At 42.0% G+C, this 19,668-nt stretch overlaps 2 protein-coding genes and 1 long non-coding RNA gene across 4 annotated transcripts; 2 read left to right on the top strand and 1 right to left on the bottom strand.

The window, feature by feature from the left end:
• Window positions 1-1,381: 1,381 nt before the first annotated feature.
• On the bottom strand, window positions 1,382-3,943 carry LOC112874442. The gene is made up of 2 exons (XR_003224977.1): window positions 2,697-3,943; window positions 1,382-2,587 (listed from the first exon to the last, which is right to left on the bottom strand). It is a non-coding gene; the product is annotated as an uncharacterized LOC112874442 (long non-coding RNA).
• On the top strand, window positions 2,138-12,827 carry LOC112874441 (ABC transporter G family member 25). Of its 2 annotated transcripts, XM_025937758.1 has the most exons (15): window positions 2,138-2,412; window positions 2,531-2,607; window positions 4,720-4,977; window positions 5,501-5,564; window positions 5,667-5,810; window positions 5,902-5,936; window positions 6,822-6,895; window positions 7,631-8,358; window positions 8,943-9,239; window positions 9,768-10,214; window positions 10,288-10,436; window positions 11,272-11,561; window positions 11,641-11,765; window positions 12,256-12,408; window positions 12,510-12,827. In XM_025937758.1, the coding sequence occupies exons 1-14, from the start codon at window positions 2,168-2,170 to the stop codon at window positions 12,404-12,406; spliced, it is 3,084 nt and encodes a 1,027-aa protein (XP_025793543.1). In that variant the 5' UTR covers window positions 2,138-2,167; the 3' UTR covers window positions 12,407-12,408; window positions 12,510-12,827. The 2 variants fall into 2 exon arrangements, with proteins under 2 accessions (XP_025793543.1, XP_025793544.1); XM_025937759.1 differs by lacking the exons at window positions 2,138-2,412; window positions 2,531-2,607; window positions 12,510-12,827 and adding an exon at window positions 4,143-4,278 and having other exon boundaries at window positions 12,256-12,406.
• A 365-nt stretch (window positions 12,828-13,192) lies between these two features.
• Window positions 13,193-17,678, top strand: LOC112875914 (translin). Its single transcript, XM_025939920.1, has 7 exons — window positions 13,193-13,614; window positions 13,727-13,823; window positions 13,930-14,045; window positions 14,138-14,182; window positions 14,572-14,597; window positions 17,077-17,212; window positions 17,358-17,678. Exons 1-7 carry the CDS (start codon window positions 13,251-13,253, stop codon window positions 17,456-17,458), a joined length of 885 nt encoding a protein of 294 aa, XP_025795705.1. The 5' UTR covers window positions 13,193-13,250; the 3' UTR covers window positions 17,459-17,678.
• The last annotated feature ends 1,990 nt before the right edge of the window (window positions 17,679-19,668 follow it).

Here is a 19,668-nt window from a genome sequence, read left to right as displayed (position 1 = left end):
GGCGTCCTGGGTGAGAACCTAGACTACGTTGGTCGGACGACGACGGTGCCTATCGCGTCGCTCCCTCCCCGGAGGCGTTGTTTTGGAAGCTTTTGCTGCTAGCGGTCATCTGCTCTCCTCGGAGAGTTTCCACTCCTGCGTCTGCCTTCGTTTAGCTTCTTCTGCATCATCCGGTTTGCGTTGGTCGTCAGTTGGCGGACGCTTTGCCGCCCCTCTCTTCGCTGGCGAATACTGCCGCCGCTCTGCTCTGGCGGATGTTTTGCCACCGCCGTCGTTTTGGTTGGAGATCGTTCGGGCGGATGCTTTGCCGCCGTGGTTGGTTGGTTGGGTGGATGCTGTGCCACCTTGCTGTGTTGTCGACCTTCGCACCTTGACGCTGTAGTATTCTTTAGCAGGCATAGTTGTTTAGTTTTCGCTAGGTGTGTAGGTTCGGATTAGTCTCCTCCCCGGTTGTTCTTGCTGTTCTTGTCATTTGTTGAGGTTAGGCTCTGCTTATTAAGGTTTAATGGTCGTATTGCTTTCCTCTTAATGAAATACGTGCTCTGTTCTTGTCATTTGTTGAGGTTAGGCTCTGCTTATTAAGGTTTAATGGTCGTATTGCTTTCCTCTTAATGAAATACGTGCTCAGACACATCGTGAGAAAACGTCCATAACCTTGTATAACGAGTTCTAGTTTTGTTATAGTTATAAATGAAATTTGTCTAACCTTAGTTCTTAAATCCATCATGAGAATATGGACCTGCTTTGCTGGATGCGAAAATGTTGGCATGCCAAATGTGGGCACTCCAATTTTTTTTACCAAAACCTTAGCAAGTTTAGAATAGCATTTGATTATGTGGGCTACTTTTCTAGCCTTCAATCCAAAAGTGCCAAAATTTATGGGCTTACCTACATTTAGGCATGCCAATATTTTGGAAGCGAACCAATCAGACCATATAGTGCATTAGTTTGGAATTGAAGATGCTAATCTGGATCAAAAGTAGGAAATATTAGTTTAGAACAAAACTAAAATGCCTTATGTACAAAACGAGGAAGTAATATTTATATTTACACCGTGTTTTCATGGTGTCGTGTGTTATGATGTGCCTCTATATATAGATGCCATAAATCTTTATAGGGCTCGTCTGAAAACACAGCTGTTGCTTGCCACAACTGTTGCTATATAGATCTTGTTTGACAAAGCCCTAATGTTTATTGGCACATAAATTCTTTGACAATAGTTGTGGCCATATTAAAGGTAATTAGTTGAGCCATTTTATTCTAGTAGTACGAATTACTCAGTCGTCGAGTATACACAGAGCTTTAAACCACTTTATTACAACAAGAAAACACCAAATCCTACATGGATATCAGAGTTAGAGCTTTGCCAATCAAATCCATATTTGTTGATCCCACCTTTACTCTTCTTGTTTCATGTAATTTTCCCCGCTCGTTACAAGGACACACTTGCGCACGCACGAGAAGATTGCTATGCGTCTACTATTGTACAACTACAGACAGAGGCACAGATTCTGTTCATGGCTATGAGAAGCTCGTTCACCTGCTTCTTTTTCCTGCTACCCGAACTCTGAATGACGACCAACAACCCGAACTCCACCAAAACCAATCATCTTTTGCGACTAACTTACTATATATTAGTCGAGAAACTTCAGGGAATGCGCGTCTCTCTTTTGTTTATGCAAGTTCTTCAGCCGTTTCTGCTCCTGATGATCGAGCTGCTGACCGAGACACGAACACCGTTGACAACACACGTGCAGCAAGGACAATCCCATACTACTCTGCAATGAACTAGGGAAAAAAAAAACCCACCCCTGTAGGAGCATTCGATTCGCCGCCGCTATAGAAAACCATTTCTTGATCTCCTGAATCCTCCTGCATCGGATTGCAAAGAAGCACGGTCAAAGTGAGAGACCCCCCGAAATCAGAACCGCCTGAGATAAGATTTTTGCACTGTCCGAAATTTCGTGTGGAGGTTCTTCTATCTGACCGTGTCCGACAGAGGCCCGGTCTCTGCCGTGAACACTGACACGTCTCGGCAAGAAGCTGACCGGCTATATCCCCAGGCCAGCAGTTCATCCCCTCCCCTCCCCCCATCATCTCCCTGGTTCCTCCGGTACATGATCGATCGACGGCGCCGTGGCCGTGGTTGACCCGCGGCGGCCACACCATGCGCGCCCTGCCGCTCCTCCTCGCCGCCGCGGCGCTGCTCCTGGCGCTGCCCCCCCCGGCGCGGTGCCAGCAGCTGCCGCCGTCCGTGCCGCTCGACCGCGCGCCGCCGCCGCTCGCGCAGGTGCTCCAGGGCGCGCCGCCGCTGCCGGCCGTGCAGCAGGACCTCGAGGCCGACCTCCGGCGCCTCACCGACGAGCTCACCGCCCAGCTGCAGAAGAAGTACGCCTTCTGCATGGCCGACGTGTACGTTGCCTGATCGAGCTCCCTGCCGTCGTCAATCTTCGAGGCGTCAACCGATGGAAACTGATGATTTGGATGCTGCTGCTGCTGGCTTAATTAACGCTTGATGTTCGTTCACCAGGAAGAAGGATTTGAACCAGACGTTCAACTTCACCTCCGACTTTAGCTTCGCCTCCGACTGCATGGAGCAAACCAGAGGTGAGTCTGCTGCAATCTCTGAACAATTCAGCTGCAAGTTGATCGTCGTGCCATTTGCTGAAATAAACTGGCTGAGTTTGGTTGCTTACTTGCTTTTGACAATCGACGCAAATACCTGTGCGTAAATTCAGCATCACGCTAGCTCTTGGTGGAACCGAATACCTGCAATCACGAACGAATACCTAAGCAATTATCGACATGAATACCAGTTACTCTATTCATAAGGCGTATTTTGTTTTCGAAATGTTAGCTTTGCAAACTTTAACAAAAAAGTAGTTAAACCATATAATGCTCATAGTATAAAAGTTGTCAAAATATAAATGAAGAGAAATCAGTGGTCAAAATATATTTTCATAGGTATTCTCATTCTAAATATTTCTTACAATGATGGATTTGTACCGAAAGATCCCATATCGAACTTGTACCGAAAGATCCCATATCGACTCTTCCGTCGTCAGCACAAGTGTAAATGGGACATGTATCGCAATATTACTCTTTTCGTCCCATAAAGAATGTAATTCTTTTTTAAATAGAGTAGTGGTGGCGTGAAAAGTTTTTAGAGCAACTTCAAGAGTCCAGGTATAATCTAAAAAACTTCCAAAACAGTTAGGAAGCCAAGAAACTTTCCTTATTCAAAGCGGGCCCACGTATGTTCCTTCCCTGGTAATTTTTTTCCCGCTCGATCCTTCCGACGCTGTCGGGCGTCGGGTAGCGCCGCTGCTGGACGCCGCCGCGACCAACGCCTGGACGCGTGGCGCTAGGGCCCTGGAGCCGCTGTGCGTTAGAAGAGGACAGAGGAAGCAGACGGGTAACAGATCATGAACTCGAACTAAGCTATGCAAGCTACTTTAGACTCAATCTTTCCCTATGAACCGTGCGTAGAACAGATTGATTTGAACTCGAACCCAACCAATTCGATTCGCATCAGACCCAAAATCGATTAGTTAAAAATAGCTGGGAGTTTGGCTAATAATAAAAATAGCTGGGAGCTGGGGCTACTAGTACTCCATGAGCACCGAGCATTCCCTTGCTTCTTGCACTGCGCAAGTGCAGTCTCTCCGGCCTCGATCCCCCGCCGCGTGGTCACTCCGCGCGCTGATGGCGCCGTCGTGGTCGGAGCTCCTGGGCGTGGTCTTCCTCCACCTGCGCTGCCTCGCCGACCGCGTCTACTTCGCCGCCGCGTGCCGCCGCCTCCGCAGCTCCCGTGGCTCCTCCTCCTTCTCCCATCCGGCGGCGTGGCCTGCTTCGTCGGCCCCCTCGCCGGCTGCTGAGCGGCAGCCGCGTGGTGGTTCCTCGTTGCAAATTAAATTTAACTACTTAAATCGTAGGATTGCATTTCTTATACGATGGAGGGAGTATCTTTTTAATTTACAAAAATCAAAATTCTAGGCAGTTTGGCACCATGTTTCGGTTGCATAACATACTGCTACACATTTTCGAGTGGCCGACAAGTGGGACCGGTTTGGGCGACCGAAAAACACAAACTGCTAGCCGAAGACCACGTCACCCACTCCCGAGCTGCCACTAAATGACGCCTCCGCCTCCGCCTCCGCTCGCGGCAGCCGCGCCGCCCGCTCGAGGGCGCCGCCGCCATCCCGTCCGTTCCCCTCCGCGCCGCGTGGCGTCTATGGTCGAGAGCATGGGCGTCGCGGGTGCTGCTCACGTGCTGCGGTATGCTCCGACCGAACCACCGATGCCCTCCCCTGCATTCGCACCGCCGCAATCGGCCGCTTTCCCAGCAAACCCTCGAATGGTTCCGCGAGCGCGGATTCGCCGATTTGTTTAATTTTATATCCTGTAGAGAGCCGAGTATTCGTAGGGCGAACGCTTCATGGGTTTGTTGGTTTAGACGCATCTCCGTTTGGTGGAGACTGGAGAGGATTTGGTAATCTGGGAAATGTATGTTGTTAGTTTCGAATTTCTGTATATTTAGATAAGTAGGAGATGCTTATGCCTACTGCTAGCGATTTTGTTTCAATTGAATGAACCTACCTTTTTTGATTAGATACTGCAATGTTTTCACTGGAGAGAGAGTTAAGGTACTGGATTCCACATTAGAAGCCTTGAGGAAAACGTACCATGATTACTCCGTAAAAGGGTTTGTCTGTGCAGGGAACATGGCCGGGATGCTGTGCGGTAGAGCTGAAGTGGAGGTGTACATCAAAAGCTTGGCTAGCTCTGGCAGTCGTAGCAGCTCCAGGATAAGTAAGAACTGCAATCGAAACTCATGGGCACTTGGGTGCCAGCCCGGCTGGGCTTGCATGTCGTTGAGTGATGAGTCATCTGACGAATCGGTTCCATCAAGAACACTGAACTGCAGGCCATGCTGTCCGGGTTTCTTCTGCCCCCGTGGCCTGACATGCATGATACGTAAGTTTTCTTCGAAGAAACCCAGCCTGCCAGCTAGGGATGCAAGTGGGTACCCAATGGTGTTTTATGGGTCAACTAAATAATTACGATGGCATGCCATCCAAATCCATTTCTTCTCCTAAATTAATTACGCACAATGCCATCCTAGTTCATTTTATCAAATTTTTGGGTCGACCCAATGACCCAAAATAAATATAACTTGCATCCCTACTGCCAGCCAAGCATATTGAACTTATTTTGCATGAAACAAATGGTATTATATTACGGTTAACCCTATGAATTTGAACATTGCTCAAATACCCTTGAGCAAAGTTCTAATATGCAAAAATAAGTCCTTTGTTTGTTTGGATGCATTAAGCTAACATATTTTTAGTTGAGAGTACAATTGCCAAAAAAAAAAAATCTGAACTTGTTCCTTCCCTCAAGATTATGGTTTGTTCTAGACTTAATTACCCCTCTTTTTTTTTTGGCATTCACGGTTGTTTCTGCTTAACTCCTTCAAATTCGCTCTCAACTTTTTCAGCTTGTCCTTTGGGTGCTTACTGTCCTCTTGGGACATTGAATGACACTACTGGCCTTTGCGATCCGTAAGATGAACTTTCATTTTCAACACTTTATTTGTAATTTAATATTTTTCATAACTATTGCTCAGCACTTGAATTTTTGTTTCTTCTTTCTAAATATACCAGGTATTTTTACCAAATAACTCCAGGAATGAACACTGCATGCGGTACTGCAGATTCTTGGGCTGATATTGTTAGAACCAATGATGTCTTCTGCCCTCCAGGGCACTACTGTCCAACCACAACCCAGAAACACAACTGTAGCGATGGGTACCATCTCTTTTTTCTATGCCATCATCCACAATTTATTGCGATATTTTGTTCTGTTGCTAATTGTTATTTGTAACTTTTTATCCTGAAGGTACTATTGCCGCAAAGGTTCCACCAATGAGAAGAGTATGTATATCCTATTTTTTAAATAATCTTCATTCAGAAGGGACCATTTAGAACTATTACTTGCCTAGTAACTGGTTCCTTTAGTTCAAACTTATGATCCATCAAGTCTCATTTATGATTCCAGCACTTAAATGTTTCTTCACAGCAGGGCGGGTGCCTGAAATCCTAACTATTGGTTTGCAGTGTCTGCAAAATGTAAAAATCGTGCCAATTTTGTGGCTTAAACTATCTTTGATAAATTTCACGTAGTCCAGATTGCAATTCTGTCAAAACCTGGCATAATAGGAAATGTTGCTTCCTTCTGTAGCAGAGCGGCAAGCGGGAGCTCACAATCCATGCCTGTTCCTTGCGCTTGCTGACTACCATGTCATCTCTACTCTTTGTCCTGCTTGTCTGCCTAACTCCGTGCTCATCATGCTCTGCCTCAAGGAAGAATTGCATGCAAGGCGGCCAATAGTTTGCATGTTTGTTGAGTTACTTTTTTTTGACTCTCCTTAAGACGTAGAATTCTCAGTCTTTTAATCATGCTAGTAGCGGCGGGGTTTGATGCAATTAGATTGCCATTCTCTCCTATGTGTCCTTGGTTGAGCATTTGATATGCCTTGCTAATTTCTTAACCTTATTGATTTCTTGATATGTTTGTTTACTTTACTTGTTCTTAAAATCTGGATTAGGTAGCAACAGTCTCATACACTACATAATTTATTTCTATGATAATATTTTTGTGAGTAGCGTAATAGACTTTTCTGTGTTTGCGCCCCGCCCCCCCCCCCCCCCCCCCCTGGTTGCAATACTTTGCGCAAACTGCAGGAATCTATACTACTATTTGATCTATTGAATAACGATGTATTTATGGATCTTTAGTAATGGCACATAAATTTGCAGAGTGCTTTTGGAAAAACACTTGCAAGGATAATGCAATAAAAGAAGATTTGACTTTATATGGCGTTATATTAATTGTAAGTAGCATATCTGACCAATTTCCTTTGTCATCTCTTTTCTTGTCTTTGAGTGCTGTATTTTCATCTGAGACTTTAAAATTGATATGTGCATCCCCAACCCCAACAGAATATCCAAAACCGGTTCTATAAAACTTACCTCTTACTGGAATACTGTTTCAGCCTTAAATGTAGACAGCAGCCATCATTTGATTTTACACATTTTGGTAAAAGTGTGTATCAATTTTATACTCTTGGGAGTTGGGGTTAAAAGTGTTGTCGTTCTATACTACAGCCATCATTTCAGTTTACACATTTTGGTAAAAATGTATATCAATTTTATTCTTAAAACATCTTGTCTTACTGAAAAATATTTTCTTAGCAACATTCTGTTACATCACTAACTCATACTCCCATGGTCCACAAATTGTTTTCTGGTTAGACTTGAAATTAATGCCTAAGAATCGCCAACCTTACAATTATTCTTGCCTGACTGAGGAATATTTTCTAGCAACATTTTATTACATATTACTAACTAATACTCTTTTGATCCATAAAAGTATTCTCTTGTTGGAAATTAATGCTTAATGCATCACCGATGCTATTCTGATTTCACTTCGAAATAGGATTTATGACTTTTCAGCGTAATGCTCGGATATGTAATATATCTTTGTCACAGTTCTCTAAATTGTTGCTTATTGACTTACTTATGGCTTTTAATAAACTCCTTTTGTACTCCTAATCTTTTCTTTGCAGGCTATCTTGAGCTTTGTTTTGCTACTGGTGTACAATTGCTCTGGCCTATTCATTACCATTCAAGTAAAAATGTCATCTAGAGCTCGTAAAAAGGCTGCAAAAAAGGCAAACAAATCAGCCGCAGCACGTGAAAGATGGAAATTAGCAAAAGAACTTGCGATACGACATGAGGTAGAAATGCCTGAGTCTTTCAATACACCTCAGCAATCAGCTACATCATCTAATGGAGGACTAAATGGTGCTGAAGCTAATGCTAATGGATCCAAAAATCACGAAAATCTAACTCAGGTTCACACTGAAAGGTTTGGGCGTGCATATAATCAGATTGGAACAGATAGAACTATGAAGACAAACAATGATAAATTATCGTTCGCTGGAGTGGTGTCTCTAGCTACTGAAGATAGACCGCAAAGGCCAATGCTTGAAGTGGCTTTCAAAGGTCTAACACTATCTATTGGGAAAAAGAAACTTCTGCAATGTGTTACAGGAAAACTTTCACCAGGTAGGGTAACAGCTATCATGGGCCCTTCTGGAGCAGGAAAGACTACTTTTCTCAATGCTGTGTTAGGTAAAACGTCGGGGTATAAGAAGGATGGGCTAGTCCTTATAAATGGGATACCTGAATCAATGCAGTCATATAAGAAGATCGTTGGTTTTGTTCCACAAGATGATATTGTCCACGGGAATCTGACTGTCGAGGAGAATCTTCGGTTTAGTTCATGTTGCAGGTATTTGATACATTCAAAGCACAAAGTTTAATCGCTTTCCTAGTCTATTCCTTTTCTGTTGAACTAAACTATTTTAGTACAAGCCTTTATCAACTAACTTTTGCAGTGCCAGTGGCACAATATCTAATTATTTTTCCCCCTGTATGCAAGTTTTTAACTTGCAGTGTTCAAATATTTAACTTGTGATAAGAAACAATGAAATAGTATTTCAAGACTTATCAACAGACAGAAAAATACTGATGTGCATGCTGTAAATGCTGTAATAATATTCTTTCTCATGGCTGCTCCACGCAACATGTTAAACATAATGTTCATTTGTTTTGGATATATCATTATTTGATTTTTAAAAAGGTTTGTGATTTATATTTGATTTTTTCCTGTCTTCAGATACATAAAGTAGCTTTAGCTCTTAGCTTTAATCTATTAGGTGCCTAGATGATGACCTGAACAGCCTTATGTGTCTGCTACGTATGTATAGAAAATGCAATGGAGTTGACCTCAGTAATCCTTTTCGTGATGTACCTGTTTGTATCTTCATAAAGTAAATGGTTTATTACAGCAGTCGATATTGAATTGTGGAATAGGTTAAGCAAAGGCATGTCAAGATCTCACAAGGTTCGAGTTCTTGAACGGGTTATTGAATCATTAGGACTTCAAGAAATCAGAAATTCCCTTGTAGGGACAGTGGAGAAGCGGGGTATTTCTGGAGGACAAAGGAAGCGTGTAAATGTTGGGATTGAAATGGTTATGGAACCATCTCTTCTGATATTAGACGAGCCAACTACAGGCTTAGACAGTGCTTCCTCTCAGCTACTTCTAAGGGCTCTTCGACATGAAGCACTTGAAGGCGTAAATGTTTGTGCAGTGGTTCACCAACCAAGGTATCTCTTAAACATTTAATCATCAATTCTCTCCTCTCTGTATGAATTGATGTTCTCCATATCTTCAATTAAAATTGACTTCGCTCACATGCAAAGTTTTCTAATGGATATCTGTAACATCCATTGGTCAATGGGCCTGAAAGCTTGCACTTCTTGTCTGAGGTCGCCAATTAGTTGGTATCAATACCTTGTGAAAGAAATTCATCCACATGAAGGGGGCAGATCCAGGATTAGGCCAAAGAGGGTGCTGCTCCTCTGTACTTGAGTTAAATTCCTATTTTATGTGTTATCTTCAAGGCTAAAGGAGTAATTTAACTTGCATATTCATGGGCTGAGGGGTTATTTTAGCACCCCCTGAGCCCATGAACCCTCCGCACTGTAATGCTAAGCCAGTACATGTGATTGGCTATCCAAAAAGGGCTGATAATTTTTTTTTCACATTGAGTTAAAAACTTAAAATAATCTTTTCTTTGCTTTCTTTTTGCTTTATTGGCATATAAGCTTGACTCTCGTTAATCTTTTACGCAGCTATACTTTGTTCAACATGTTTGATGACTTTGTCCTTTTGGCAAGAGGTGGCCTTATTGCTTATCATGGACCTGTAAGTGAAGTTGAAACGTACTTTGCAGGCCTGGGGGTCAAGGTGCCAGACCGTGAGAATCCCCCAGACTATTTCATTGACATTTTAGAGGGAATAGTAAAGACAAAAATTAGGGGAAATGTGACTCCTAAACACTTACCACTCCTTTGGGTGCTACATAATGGCTATGAAGTTCCAGATGATTTTCAGAAGGACCTTGAGAATATTAATACAATTCGTGAGTTATATACTGTTCGGTCCATTTCTAGCGAACATTCTTTGGCAGAACAGACGGAGAATACAGATTCTGCACACCACAATGTGAGACAATCAAATAAATCACTGGAAAGAAAAACACCTGGTGTTTTTGCACAGTATGGGTACTATTTGGGGAGGTAAATTGTTTTCTTTGACATTTCCTGCATGCTGCATGAATCAGTCTGTAATTATACTGTCAAAATGTTTCAGGGTGGCAAAGCAACGGCTGCGTGAATCTACACAACAGGCCGTTGATTACTTAATATTGTGTATTGCTGGCATATGCATTGGGACAATTGCTAGAGTTCGAGATGATTCTTTCGGTGTAGCTTCTTATGGATATACCATAATGGCAGTTTGTAAGTCAGAATCTTTTGCTGTTTCCAAATTAGTAAATTTACATAAGCTATCAAAGAAACAAAAACAGGCTGCCCTGTTGTGAAATTACCCTTATACATAGCTAAGTTATAATAGACTGTATATAGTTGAGCTACAATGACATTACCAAGAGCTTTTAGTAAATATATACTAACTTCTATCACAGGTCTTAATCATACATGATATAGCATTGTCATTATGTTTCTCTAATTTAAATGGAATATATATATATATATATATATCCATCAGTTGCATCGTTGCTTGGCATGTTTTCTTGAGGTGGTTGGCGAGTGAAGATATCATTGAAGTTAAATTTTCTTTAACAGATTAATCCTACGCTTTTGTCCAGTTTGGACTTTGGAGTAGTCGTGGTCCAAAAATGATTTTTTTTCCTAGCACCTATCACAATGAGCTGAAATAGGAATCAAGATATGCATATTTCGTAAGCTGACAGTGGCTACAACACTTTAAAAATGCCACTTTAAAAATGCACTCTCTTAGGATAATGCGTTTATAAGATATCGTACAAGTACAAGTGAAAACAAGACATGCGCTTCTCTTCATTCTCTGTCATAAGCTCTTAGCTACAACAACTTATCAAGTAGAAATACACAAATCACAGCCAAGCTCATGTTCATGACAGTGCCCTGTTTGACAATGGGAATCCTACCTTAAGTCTTAGCTATTCGTTCATTCATAGAAAATTTTAGCAAAATTTAAATTTTTTCGCAATCAAATGTTTATAGTAACACTGAAATTTTTCTCCCCATGTAAGATAAACACGTTACAGTACTAATTTTAATGTGCTTCTTGCAGCACTATTATGTCAGCTTGCGGCATTGCGGTCATTTTCACCAGAAAAGTTGCAATATTGGAGGGAGAGAGAATCTGGCATGAGCTCTCTAGCTTACTTTCTCGCAAGAGATACTATTGATCACTTCAATACTGCTGTTAAGCCAATCATCTTTCTCTCAACTTTTTATTTCTTCAACAACCCACGGTCGACTCTTAGAGACAATTATTTGGTTTTGCTGGCACTAATTTATTGTGTAACCGGCATAGGTTACACCTTTTCTGTTTGGTTTGAGCTTGGATTAGCTCAGTTGGTAAGTAGGGCATCTTCAAACTTTTTTTAATCATGTATATAACTCTTTAGAAGGTGGCTAATAAACTATACTGTTGCAGTTTTCTGCAATAGTACCTGTTGTGCTGGTCCTGGTGGGCACTAAACCAGACCTTCCGCGGTTTATAAAGGAATTAAGCTATCCAAAGTGGGCCCTAGAAGCTTTCATCATTGCAGGAGCAAAAGAGTTAGTACCCTGTTTCTTCAATCGGCAGTCATCAAGTAGTTAAAAAACTTGTTATGGTGTTATTAATCACACTTTTGTGTAGCACAACCTTTATGCGCTGTAAAACTATTATTATCACCTTGTTTATTCACGCACAAGAAAAAAAATCCAGAATTCTCACAATTGAAAGAAACTAGCTATGAACCACTTCTTTCAGCTAGAAGATATAATGTTTTCGTACTTCTGGTGTTATAGCCTATATGTGACTCAACTATTATCGTTGTATAACCTGAAATTATTGAACTAGTTCTCAAAGTGCTTATTTGTGTTTCAGTGTATGGATATTCTTTGGTATTAGAGTTTCTAGAGTAAATAAATTATTAAATTGCATAATGTTTTTACATCTTATGATTTTCTCACTAACCAGTCGCCACCTGCACTCATGCCTCTAAACTTGTATAAGCATGTCAAGATTTCTCCATCTTTTGCTTAACGCAGTATCCCCCTTCAGGTATTCAGGTGTGTGGCTGATCACTAGATGTGGAGCATTGCTCCAAGGCGGCTATGATATCAACAATTTTGGTCTTTGCATCACCATTATTATGCTTCATGGTGTACTCTTCCGGCTTGTTGCGTATCTTAGTCTGTTAAAGCTGAAATAGATGTAAGTGTACCTGTATCATTGGTTTTCTCCTCATTCCATGTATGTTACTACTACGTATTTTAACGACAAAGTTGCATATTCTAAACATGTGCGTTGTGCAGGTCTGCCATCTTATGGACTCTAGCGATAAAGACTAGTGTTCGCTTACCGTACTCACGGACTCGAGCCCAACCTATAGAGGAGGCACTTCGACTTTTTTGTATATACTGTACGAAAGAAGGCTCGTCTAGGAAGCTGTACACTCAGTATATGAATTACACTCAGGAGTATATGAATATTGTGAAATAGATATAAGATTTAGAATCACCATTCCTGTCCATAAACCCGTTGGAATGGAACACCGAACAATAATTTTTGAATGTATGTACACACAATTCTTTTATACAATGAAATTTATCATTGCATCATCGATATTCGAATTCACTTGTGTGCGCCACATTAAGGCTGGGTTCTTTAATATCTGGCTTCACTGCAATTGCCCTTGTTTCTGGAGTTGCAAAGATCAGTTCTGTAATCAACTTGCAGGCAGCCAGTCAGGCGGTCAGGCCTGAGATGAGATCATTTATCCATTTTACTATTTTAGTAGGAAAAAAACGTGAAATTCAAATCAGGTACACCGGGCAGAACTAGGCCCGGAGTTTTTTTCGAGACCAACTGGGCCCAGCGTGCTATGATTTTGGGCTGAAAATTCTGAGCACGATCTGGCCTGGCCCAAAACTGATCGCATGCGCCTGGAAGGACACTTGTCTTCTCCACGGGCCGACGCCTCTCCGGCTCCCCCACGACACGGCACGCCTCCCCCGCCTCCGCCATCAAAACCATCTCCAAAACCCCACTCCGCAATGAGACCCGCAGCCGCAGCAGCCACCGCCACCGCCGCCGCGCTCCGCCTCCGCGCCGCCGCCGCCTCTCTCTCGCCCCCAGCCACCGCTCTCCTCACCCACCGCCGAGCCGCCCTCCTCCTCCCCCCTCTGCGCCACCTCTGCTCCCCCGCCCCTCCCCGCGCCTCCGCCACCCCCGACTCCCAGCTCCCGCCGCGGCTGCCCTCTCCCGTCATGGACGCGCAGTTCGTGTCCTTCCGCGCGCAGCTTGACGAGTCCTCCACCCTCCGCGACCGCATCCGCACCGTCGTATCCGAGATCGAGTCTGCGTCTCGCGTCGCCACCGCTGCGCTCCTCCTCGTCCACCAGCCCGTCCCCCTCGAAGGTTGCCGCCTCTCCTCCTCCCCCATTTCACTTCTACTGGGCGTCTGTCACCTCCTTGCGCCTAATCTTGTTTATTGCTCCGGAATTGTTTACCCTCCTCTCTACTAGCGCAGATGTGCTCGGGAAGGCGAAGGCGCAGGTGGAGGTAATCAAGGGGCTGTACGCGCAGCTGGCGGAGGTCCTCAAGGAGTGCCCCGGCCAGTACTACAGGTGAATTGCTCCATTCAATTCGGCGCATCTGTGTCCAGGTTGTTAGCAATCGGATTTTGTGAGGGAAATGTGTCATGTCTCATGTGTGTGGGGGTTCGTGGCTTAGGTACCACGGTGATTGGAGGTCCGAGACGCAGGCGGTGGTGTCGATGCTCGCATTCATGCACTGGCTGGAGACTGGCGGGCTACTAATGCACGCTGAGGCCCAGGAGAAGCTAGGGTGTATGTCAGCATTCTGTCAATTGTCGCAGTAATAGCATTGTGGTAATTGGTAGTGTCTCATTGCATCTAAATTTGTATCCTTGCTTTTGCAGTGAGCTCTGGGGAGTTTTGCCTTGATGTTGAGGACTATCTGACAGGTTAGTGTCTCTGTCAGTCTGTACGTTACTTTTTCCTACCCTTTGTTTTTTTTTTACTTTCTAAATAGATGTTTACGCTTGGGATCTATGGATGTAAGTCTGGAGTGTTTGCACAAGAACTGAACATGGATTAAAGGTTTTGGATTCAAATTGCACTGTGTACTTTGGATTCTAATTTTTCTGCTAATCATGATGCATATGTGCATGTTTATCATATTGCTGACATTGTCATCAGTCACTTATTGCTTGAAACATGAGAACCAATTCAGTATCCTCAACAACTCTGAACTCATTCTATTTGTACTTTATAGATTTATGACACTTATGTCTTGTAAAATGTTCTGTGCAAATTATGCTGTCACTTACATGAGGACTTGCTTGTTTTTCAGGATTGTGCTTCATGTCCAACGAATTTGTAAGTTCAACAACTCATCAAACAAAGAGTAGTTCCAGTAGTTTTCATTTTGTGCAAATAGCTCCTTTTCAGTATGCTTGTGGCTTGAAAGAACAAAAATGGTTCAGCCAGCCCAAGTGCTGAACATAAGACTGTTGAGAAAATCAATATATCCTTGTTGGGGAATGTTGCATATTACTTTGACTAGATAATTTGTAGACTAGAACCAACTATGCACACACCATTAATTAATAATTATATGTACTTATGGAGATCTTATTTAACAAGATAAGTCTAAAGCATTAGTTTGCGCTCCTCTGAATAGATGAATTTACACCTACGATATTCATATTAATTGTTTCCAATAAAAAAACAACTGTGCAGTAGAGTTATGATGTCTTTGGGTAGGACTATCAACTACTTGTGATTTTATTGCATATTGTCATTGTGTGTGCAATCAATTAAGCTAGCTCGCCAGTTGCCAACTTGCCATACCATTTGTGGAGTCAAAATGTGGTGTGCAATTGCTTCTTAATTACTTTACCTTGCTAAGAAAATTCATTTTTTAAGCTTCATTTGAGTTGTGCATTGTTTTGGATTTTGACAATATTGTCTGTTTTGTTACTTGATATTTCCTAGTCGATGGAACTTCTTGTCAAGCCTATTTGTAAAATGCTTTTACAAATAAATTTCCTAATCGATGGAACTTCTTATCAGATATCCTTTTTTTTGCGGTAATATCAGATATCCTTGTTGGAAAACAACATTTCTTGTGTTGGTTATAGGCTGTAGGATTGCATAAATTTTGATTGCTGTTTACAAGGCCAATATTAACAAAATCCTAGGGTTTTAGTTGAATTAAGAGATGCCGCCACTACAGTCATTGGCTGCTATTACTATTCTAATTGTGTGTGTCATGTTATATCTGAGGGAGTTGACCAGGAACAAATTTGGTCCAGCCAAAGCTTCTCTAAGAAGCCAACTTATTTATGTCAACCTTGGCTGGAGTAGACCTCTAGAAGATGGGCCGATGTCCCTAGTTTTATCTTTGAGTAGTGGTTATAGGTGATTCAACTTGGGGGCAAGAGGGCATCTAAATTAACTTCCATATTTTAATGGACACGGTTATTTTTCCAATCGGTTTCATATTGCTGAAGCTAAACTCATATTAATTTGAAGAACAATCCTGCAATGAATGTAGAATTGCATAACCTCAGTGTGTAACAGTCATATCATACAGTACCTTTGGTGAATCGTATAGCAGAACGGTAGCATTTGGACTAAATGATAGGAACTGTTTGGTGGTTTTTCATGAGGATAGTTGTCTTTTCTTGCAACTGTGCAAGTAATAAAGTAATGTCTATTGATAACTTTTCTTGTGTCTCTGCATGAGCATAAAATTGAATAGTTATGGTGTGGAAAAATAGCAAGTTTGTATTGATAAATAGAGGGTCACAATGGAAGTAAGAAAGATTAGTTAGTCTCATGTTATCTGACATGGGCTGCATTTGGTTCCATGTTATTTTTAAAATTTTTGCACAGCAATGCTATAGTAAGTTGTCTAGTTGCCTGATAGCTGATTATGTCTTTACACTCTTACTATGGTAATGGTGTATGAATATGTGAAGTTTAACACCTTTTACTCTTCTGTTCAAACTTAATATTGATAGTAGTATAGCACACAGCTGTGTCTTTACTATGGAAGTGTATTGTTATAAATGGATAATTAATTAAATCTCGTGGCAATCATGGCAAACAGGCGCAATAGTGGTGAGACTTGCAGATTTCAGCTACAATAAGGGCAAAATGGTTTGCTTAGATGACTATGTGAAATGGGAGAGTGTATTTGACTGAACAAAACCAACAAAGTTGAGGGAGAATATCAATTGATACCAATAAAATTTCAGCTACAATATTAAGATAAATTTAACATTTTTGTATGAGTTCAGCCCCCAATTTATTCTTTCCCATTGTAGTCTGTCATGTTCAACCCATTTTCTTGTTTGCACTGTTAAACAAACTTCATACATCCCAGTTTCTTCATGACATCGAGAGAAACAAACAAATGTTTGAAACATATAACACCTCTATCTTGCAATAGTTTCTTTGTGTGGCACCTAAGGATTTGGTGAGTGCTTTGATAAGTATAATCCTTATTTTACTTCTAAACTTTTATATGCACAAAAGAAGTATGCAATTATTCAAATACCATAAAAAAATTTAGAGCTTGGCCTAGACTAAATACCTACACCTGCACTTCAAAAACTGGAATTTGGATTGTTCTGTTCTCTGTTGTGCAGTTCTTTATAGGTAAAGACAACTGTACATCATGGGTATCAGCAAACTTTATGGGTGTACAAAACTATACACTGCGTACATTTCATACTAGATGCTTTATTGTGTGTGCGTGCTCCGTGGACTTCCTGCGCACTGTGTAGAAAGTTGTAATGCTCACCTGCCATAGACTGGAATTAATGGCTTCATGATGAATTTTTTGCAGCCTAGATTTGTTGTAAATCGCGTCACTGCTGGAGACTACGACTGTCCAAGAAAGGTTTTGAGCTTCTTGACTGATCTTCATGCTTCGTTTAGGATGCTGAACCTGCGCAATGACTTCCTGCGCAAGAAATTTGATGGTGAGTTTAATCTGCTTAGGTTTACAAACATGACTGGCGTGCTGCTGTATCTTACAGTACATTAATATTTGCCTGGGGCTGTTATGTTGCCACGGTGTGTAATTTAGTGTGTAATTTAGTCACCTCTCTGTTAATCGCTTTGCAGGGATGAAGTATGATTTGAGGAGGGTGGAGGAGGTCTACTATGATGTGAAGATCCGTGGACTTGCACCAGCAGAGTCGAAACAAGAGGTAGCTCAGTCGTAGAATCCTGGGTAGTGTTAACGTACTTTGTAGTGATTTCGAGGGCACCCGCACTCCCATCTGACTCCCATATCTGGAAGTCATGTGCCAGATATTTCTCAAAGGGAAGTGCCTGATATATGAAAATCTGTTTTCTTTCTTTCCCCCTTTTTTTCCCCTTGATTGCACGGGCTGGGCCAATTAAATATTTGGTCCACTTATTATATTTGTTGGGATGCAAATCTTTTAAGTGGCGAGGGCAAGTTGTTGAGCCGGCTGCACAGCTGTCTCCAGCGATATCCTCCAAATCCCATCCTCTACATCCTTCATTTACAGAATTCTCTACAAGATTCTCTCCTCTATATCTCATTTCTCTCCAACAACGTTCTCTAAATCTCGTTCTCTATACATTAAACCCTATATTAGAAATGTATTTTGTTCCAAATTTTTGTACGTACGTATTTATCATACCTCAAACTATGGACATATTTTATTTTTATTTAATTCAGTGTTTGAAACGTAAAGAAAAAATAGAGAAGAGGAGAAAGAATCTCTATATATAGAGGAAACCTGTAGCGTTCTCTACTTTAGAGGACCATTTAGAGAACGCTGCTGGAGCAATAGAGAACGGAATCTGGACGCTTTAAAGGTGTCCGCTGGAGATAGCCTAACGAGTTGGGCCTGCTGCGCAGGGCATCGAGGGAGGCGGGCCACGCTACAATTCCACTCTTCTCTTTCTGGCGCAAGAAACAAAAGACCGACCGACCCAACAAAGATGCAAGTTGCCCCCGGCTAGTGATCGCAATTCACAAACCTAACTCAAAAAGACAACGGCGAGTACTCTTCAACTGTTTGAGGCCAAAAGCCTAAAACCCAGCAAGTGGTAAAGCAAATGTAGTGTAACTGAGCGTACGCCTGCGTTCCTGTTTTAGGCGGATGCTAGGGTATATGAGTATATCCGCGCGTGGGGTATGTGTTCTTGAGCATCTTTTCCAAGTGGAGAACCACCGCTCGTCTTTGATGGAGTGATGGGTGGCGATGGTGAGAGCATCCCGCTCATTCTGCAGTCATATTTATCGGAACCGGACCGGACATCGGACCAGTAGAACGCTTGGTTCACGGTTTGATTGGTTCAACCGATAGGCCGCCTGTTCGTTACGGTTCAAATAAACTAAATTTCCTACCAAAATTAAGCAATGAGTGTGTACCTCAATGGCGCCTCCGAAGCCTCAAATAAACTCGCGATGTGAGGCTTTGGAGGCGACGTCCATTGCAACCATTTATTTCCAAATCCCTTGTGTCTCGTGTTCTGCAACATGAGCTCATGTTCTGTTTTGTCAAACGTCTTTCCAAAATCCATCTTGTCTCAACAAAAATGGATGGAATTGGACGAAAAAAGCCATTCAACTTTGTTATCAATTAGGTATCTGTGGGAACATCAAAATCCAACTCGAGGATTATAAGCTCTTTTATTGACTTGTTACAGAGGTGCAAGAATTCCAGAGACCAAGCCAAGCAGTCTTGTATTGACCTATTTTTGATAAAACCATATTGATTGACATTTATATGTTCCATGATTTTTTTTGAGTCTATTGGCTAGGAGCTTTGTTATCAGTTTGATAGAGCAATTCAAAAGTGAAATAGGCCTGAAATCTGCAACTGTGATTGGACTCTCATTTTTTGGGATAAGAGTGAAGTTAAGACCCATTGATACTTTGCACAGTTAAAGAGCCCTGATAGAAATCTTCCACCAATTTACAAAAGTCTTCTTTAATAATATGCCAGCATTTTTTGATAAAATCTGTGTTAAATCCACCGGGACCTGGATATTTATCAGATAGAAGGTCTGTAACCACATCATCTATTTCTTCCCTTGTGAAAGGTTCTTCCAGACAGGAGAGATCCTGATGTGCATGCAGAAGACTACCCAGATCAACATGAATAGCATCAAACTCAGATGTGCCAAGTCTAGCTTTATAGGCCTCCCAAAGAAGATTTGCCTTACTCTTAAGAAGATTTGCCTTACTCTTATGATAAAAAAAACTGTGTTCTAGTCTCATCCTCTAGCGATGTAATGGTGTTCCTGGTGTATTTAATTGTTGCATTGGCTTGAAAGAACTTGGTATTGCCATCCCAAAAAACCCTTTTGACTTGTTTGGTACCATTCCTAGCTAGCCAGCCGCCGACCCACAAGTTTAATTAGGTGCGGCTTCTCTGCAGTATCAGTACCTGAA

The sequence above is a fragment of the Panicum hallii genome, chromosome 9 (genome assembly GCF_002211085.1).
Source record: "Panicum hallii strain FIL2 chromosome 9, PHallii_v3.1, whole genome shotgun sequence".
Taxonomy (NCBI): Eukaryota; Viridiplantae; Streptophyta; class Magnoliopsida; order Poales; family Poaceae; genus Panicum; species Panicum hallii.
This window is presented reverse-complemented; position numbering and strand designations above follow the sequence as displayed.

Coding starts and splice junctions, on each gene's coding strand:
- LOC112874441 (XM_025937758.1), top strand. CDS start 2,168: ATGCGCGCCCTGCCGCTCCTCCTCGCCGCCGCGGCGCTGCTCCTGGCG. Junction 6,896..7,630: donor TATATGGCGTTATATTAATT/GTAAGTAGCATA, acceptor TTTTCTTTGCAG/GCTATCTTGAGCTTTGTTTT. Junction 10,437..11,271: donor ATATACCATAATGGCAGTTT/GTAAGTCAGAAT, acceptor TGCTTCTTGCAG/CACTATTATGTCAGCTTGCG.
- LOC112875914 (XM_025939920.1), top strand. CDS start 13,251: ATGAGACCCGCAGCCGCAGCAGCCACCGCCACCGCCGCCGCGCTCCGC. Junction 13,824..13,929: donor TGCCCCGGCCAGTACTACAG/GTGAATTGCTCC, acceptor TTCGTGGCTTAG/GTACCACGGTGATTGGAGGT. Junction 14,183..14,571: donor TGTTGAGGACTATCTGACAG/GTTAGTGTCTCT, acceptor CTTGTTTTTCAG/GATTGTGCTTCATGTCCAAC.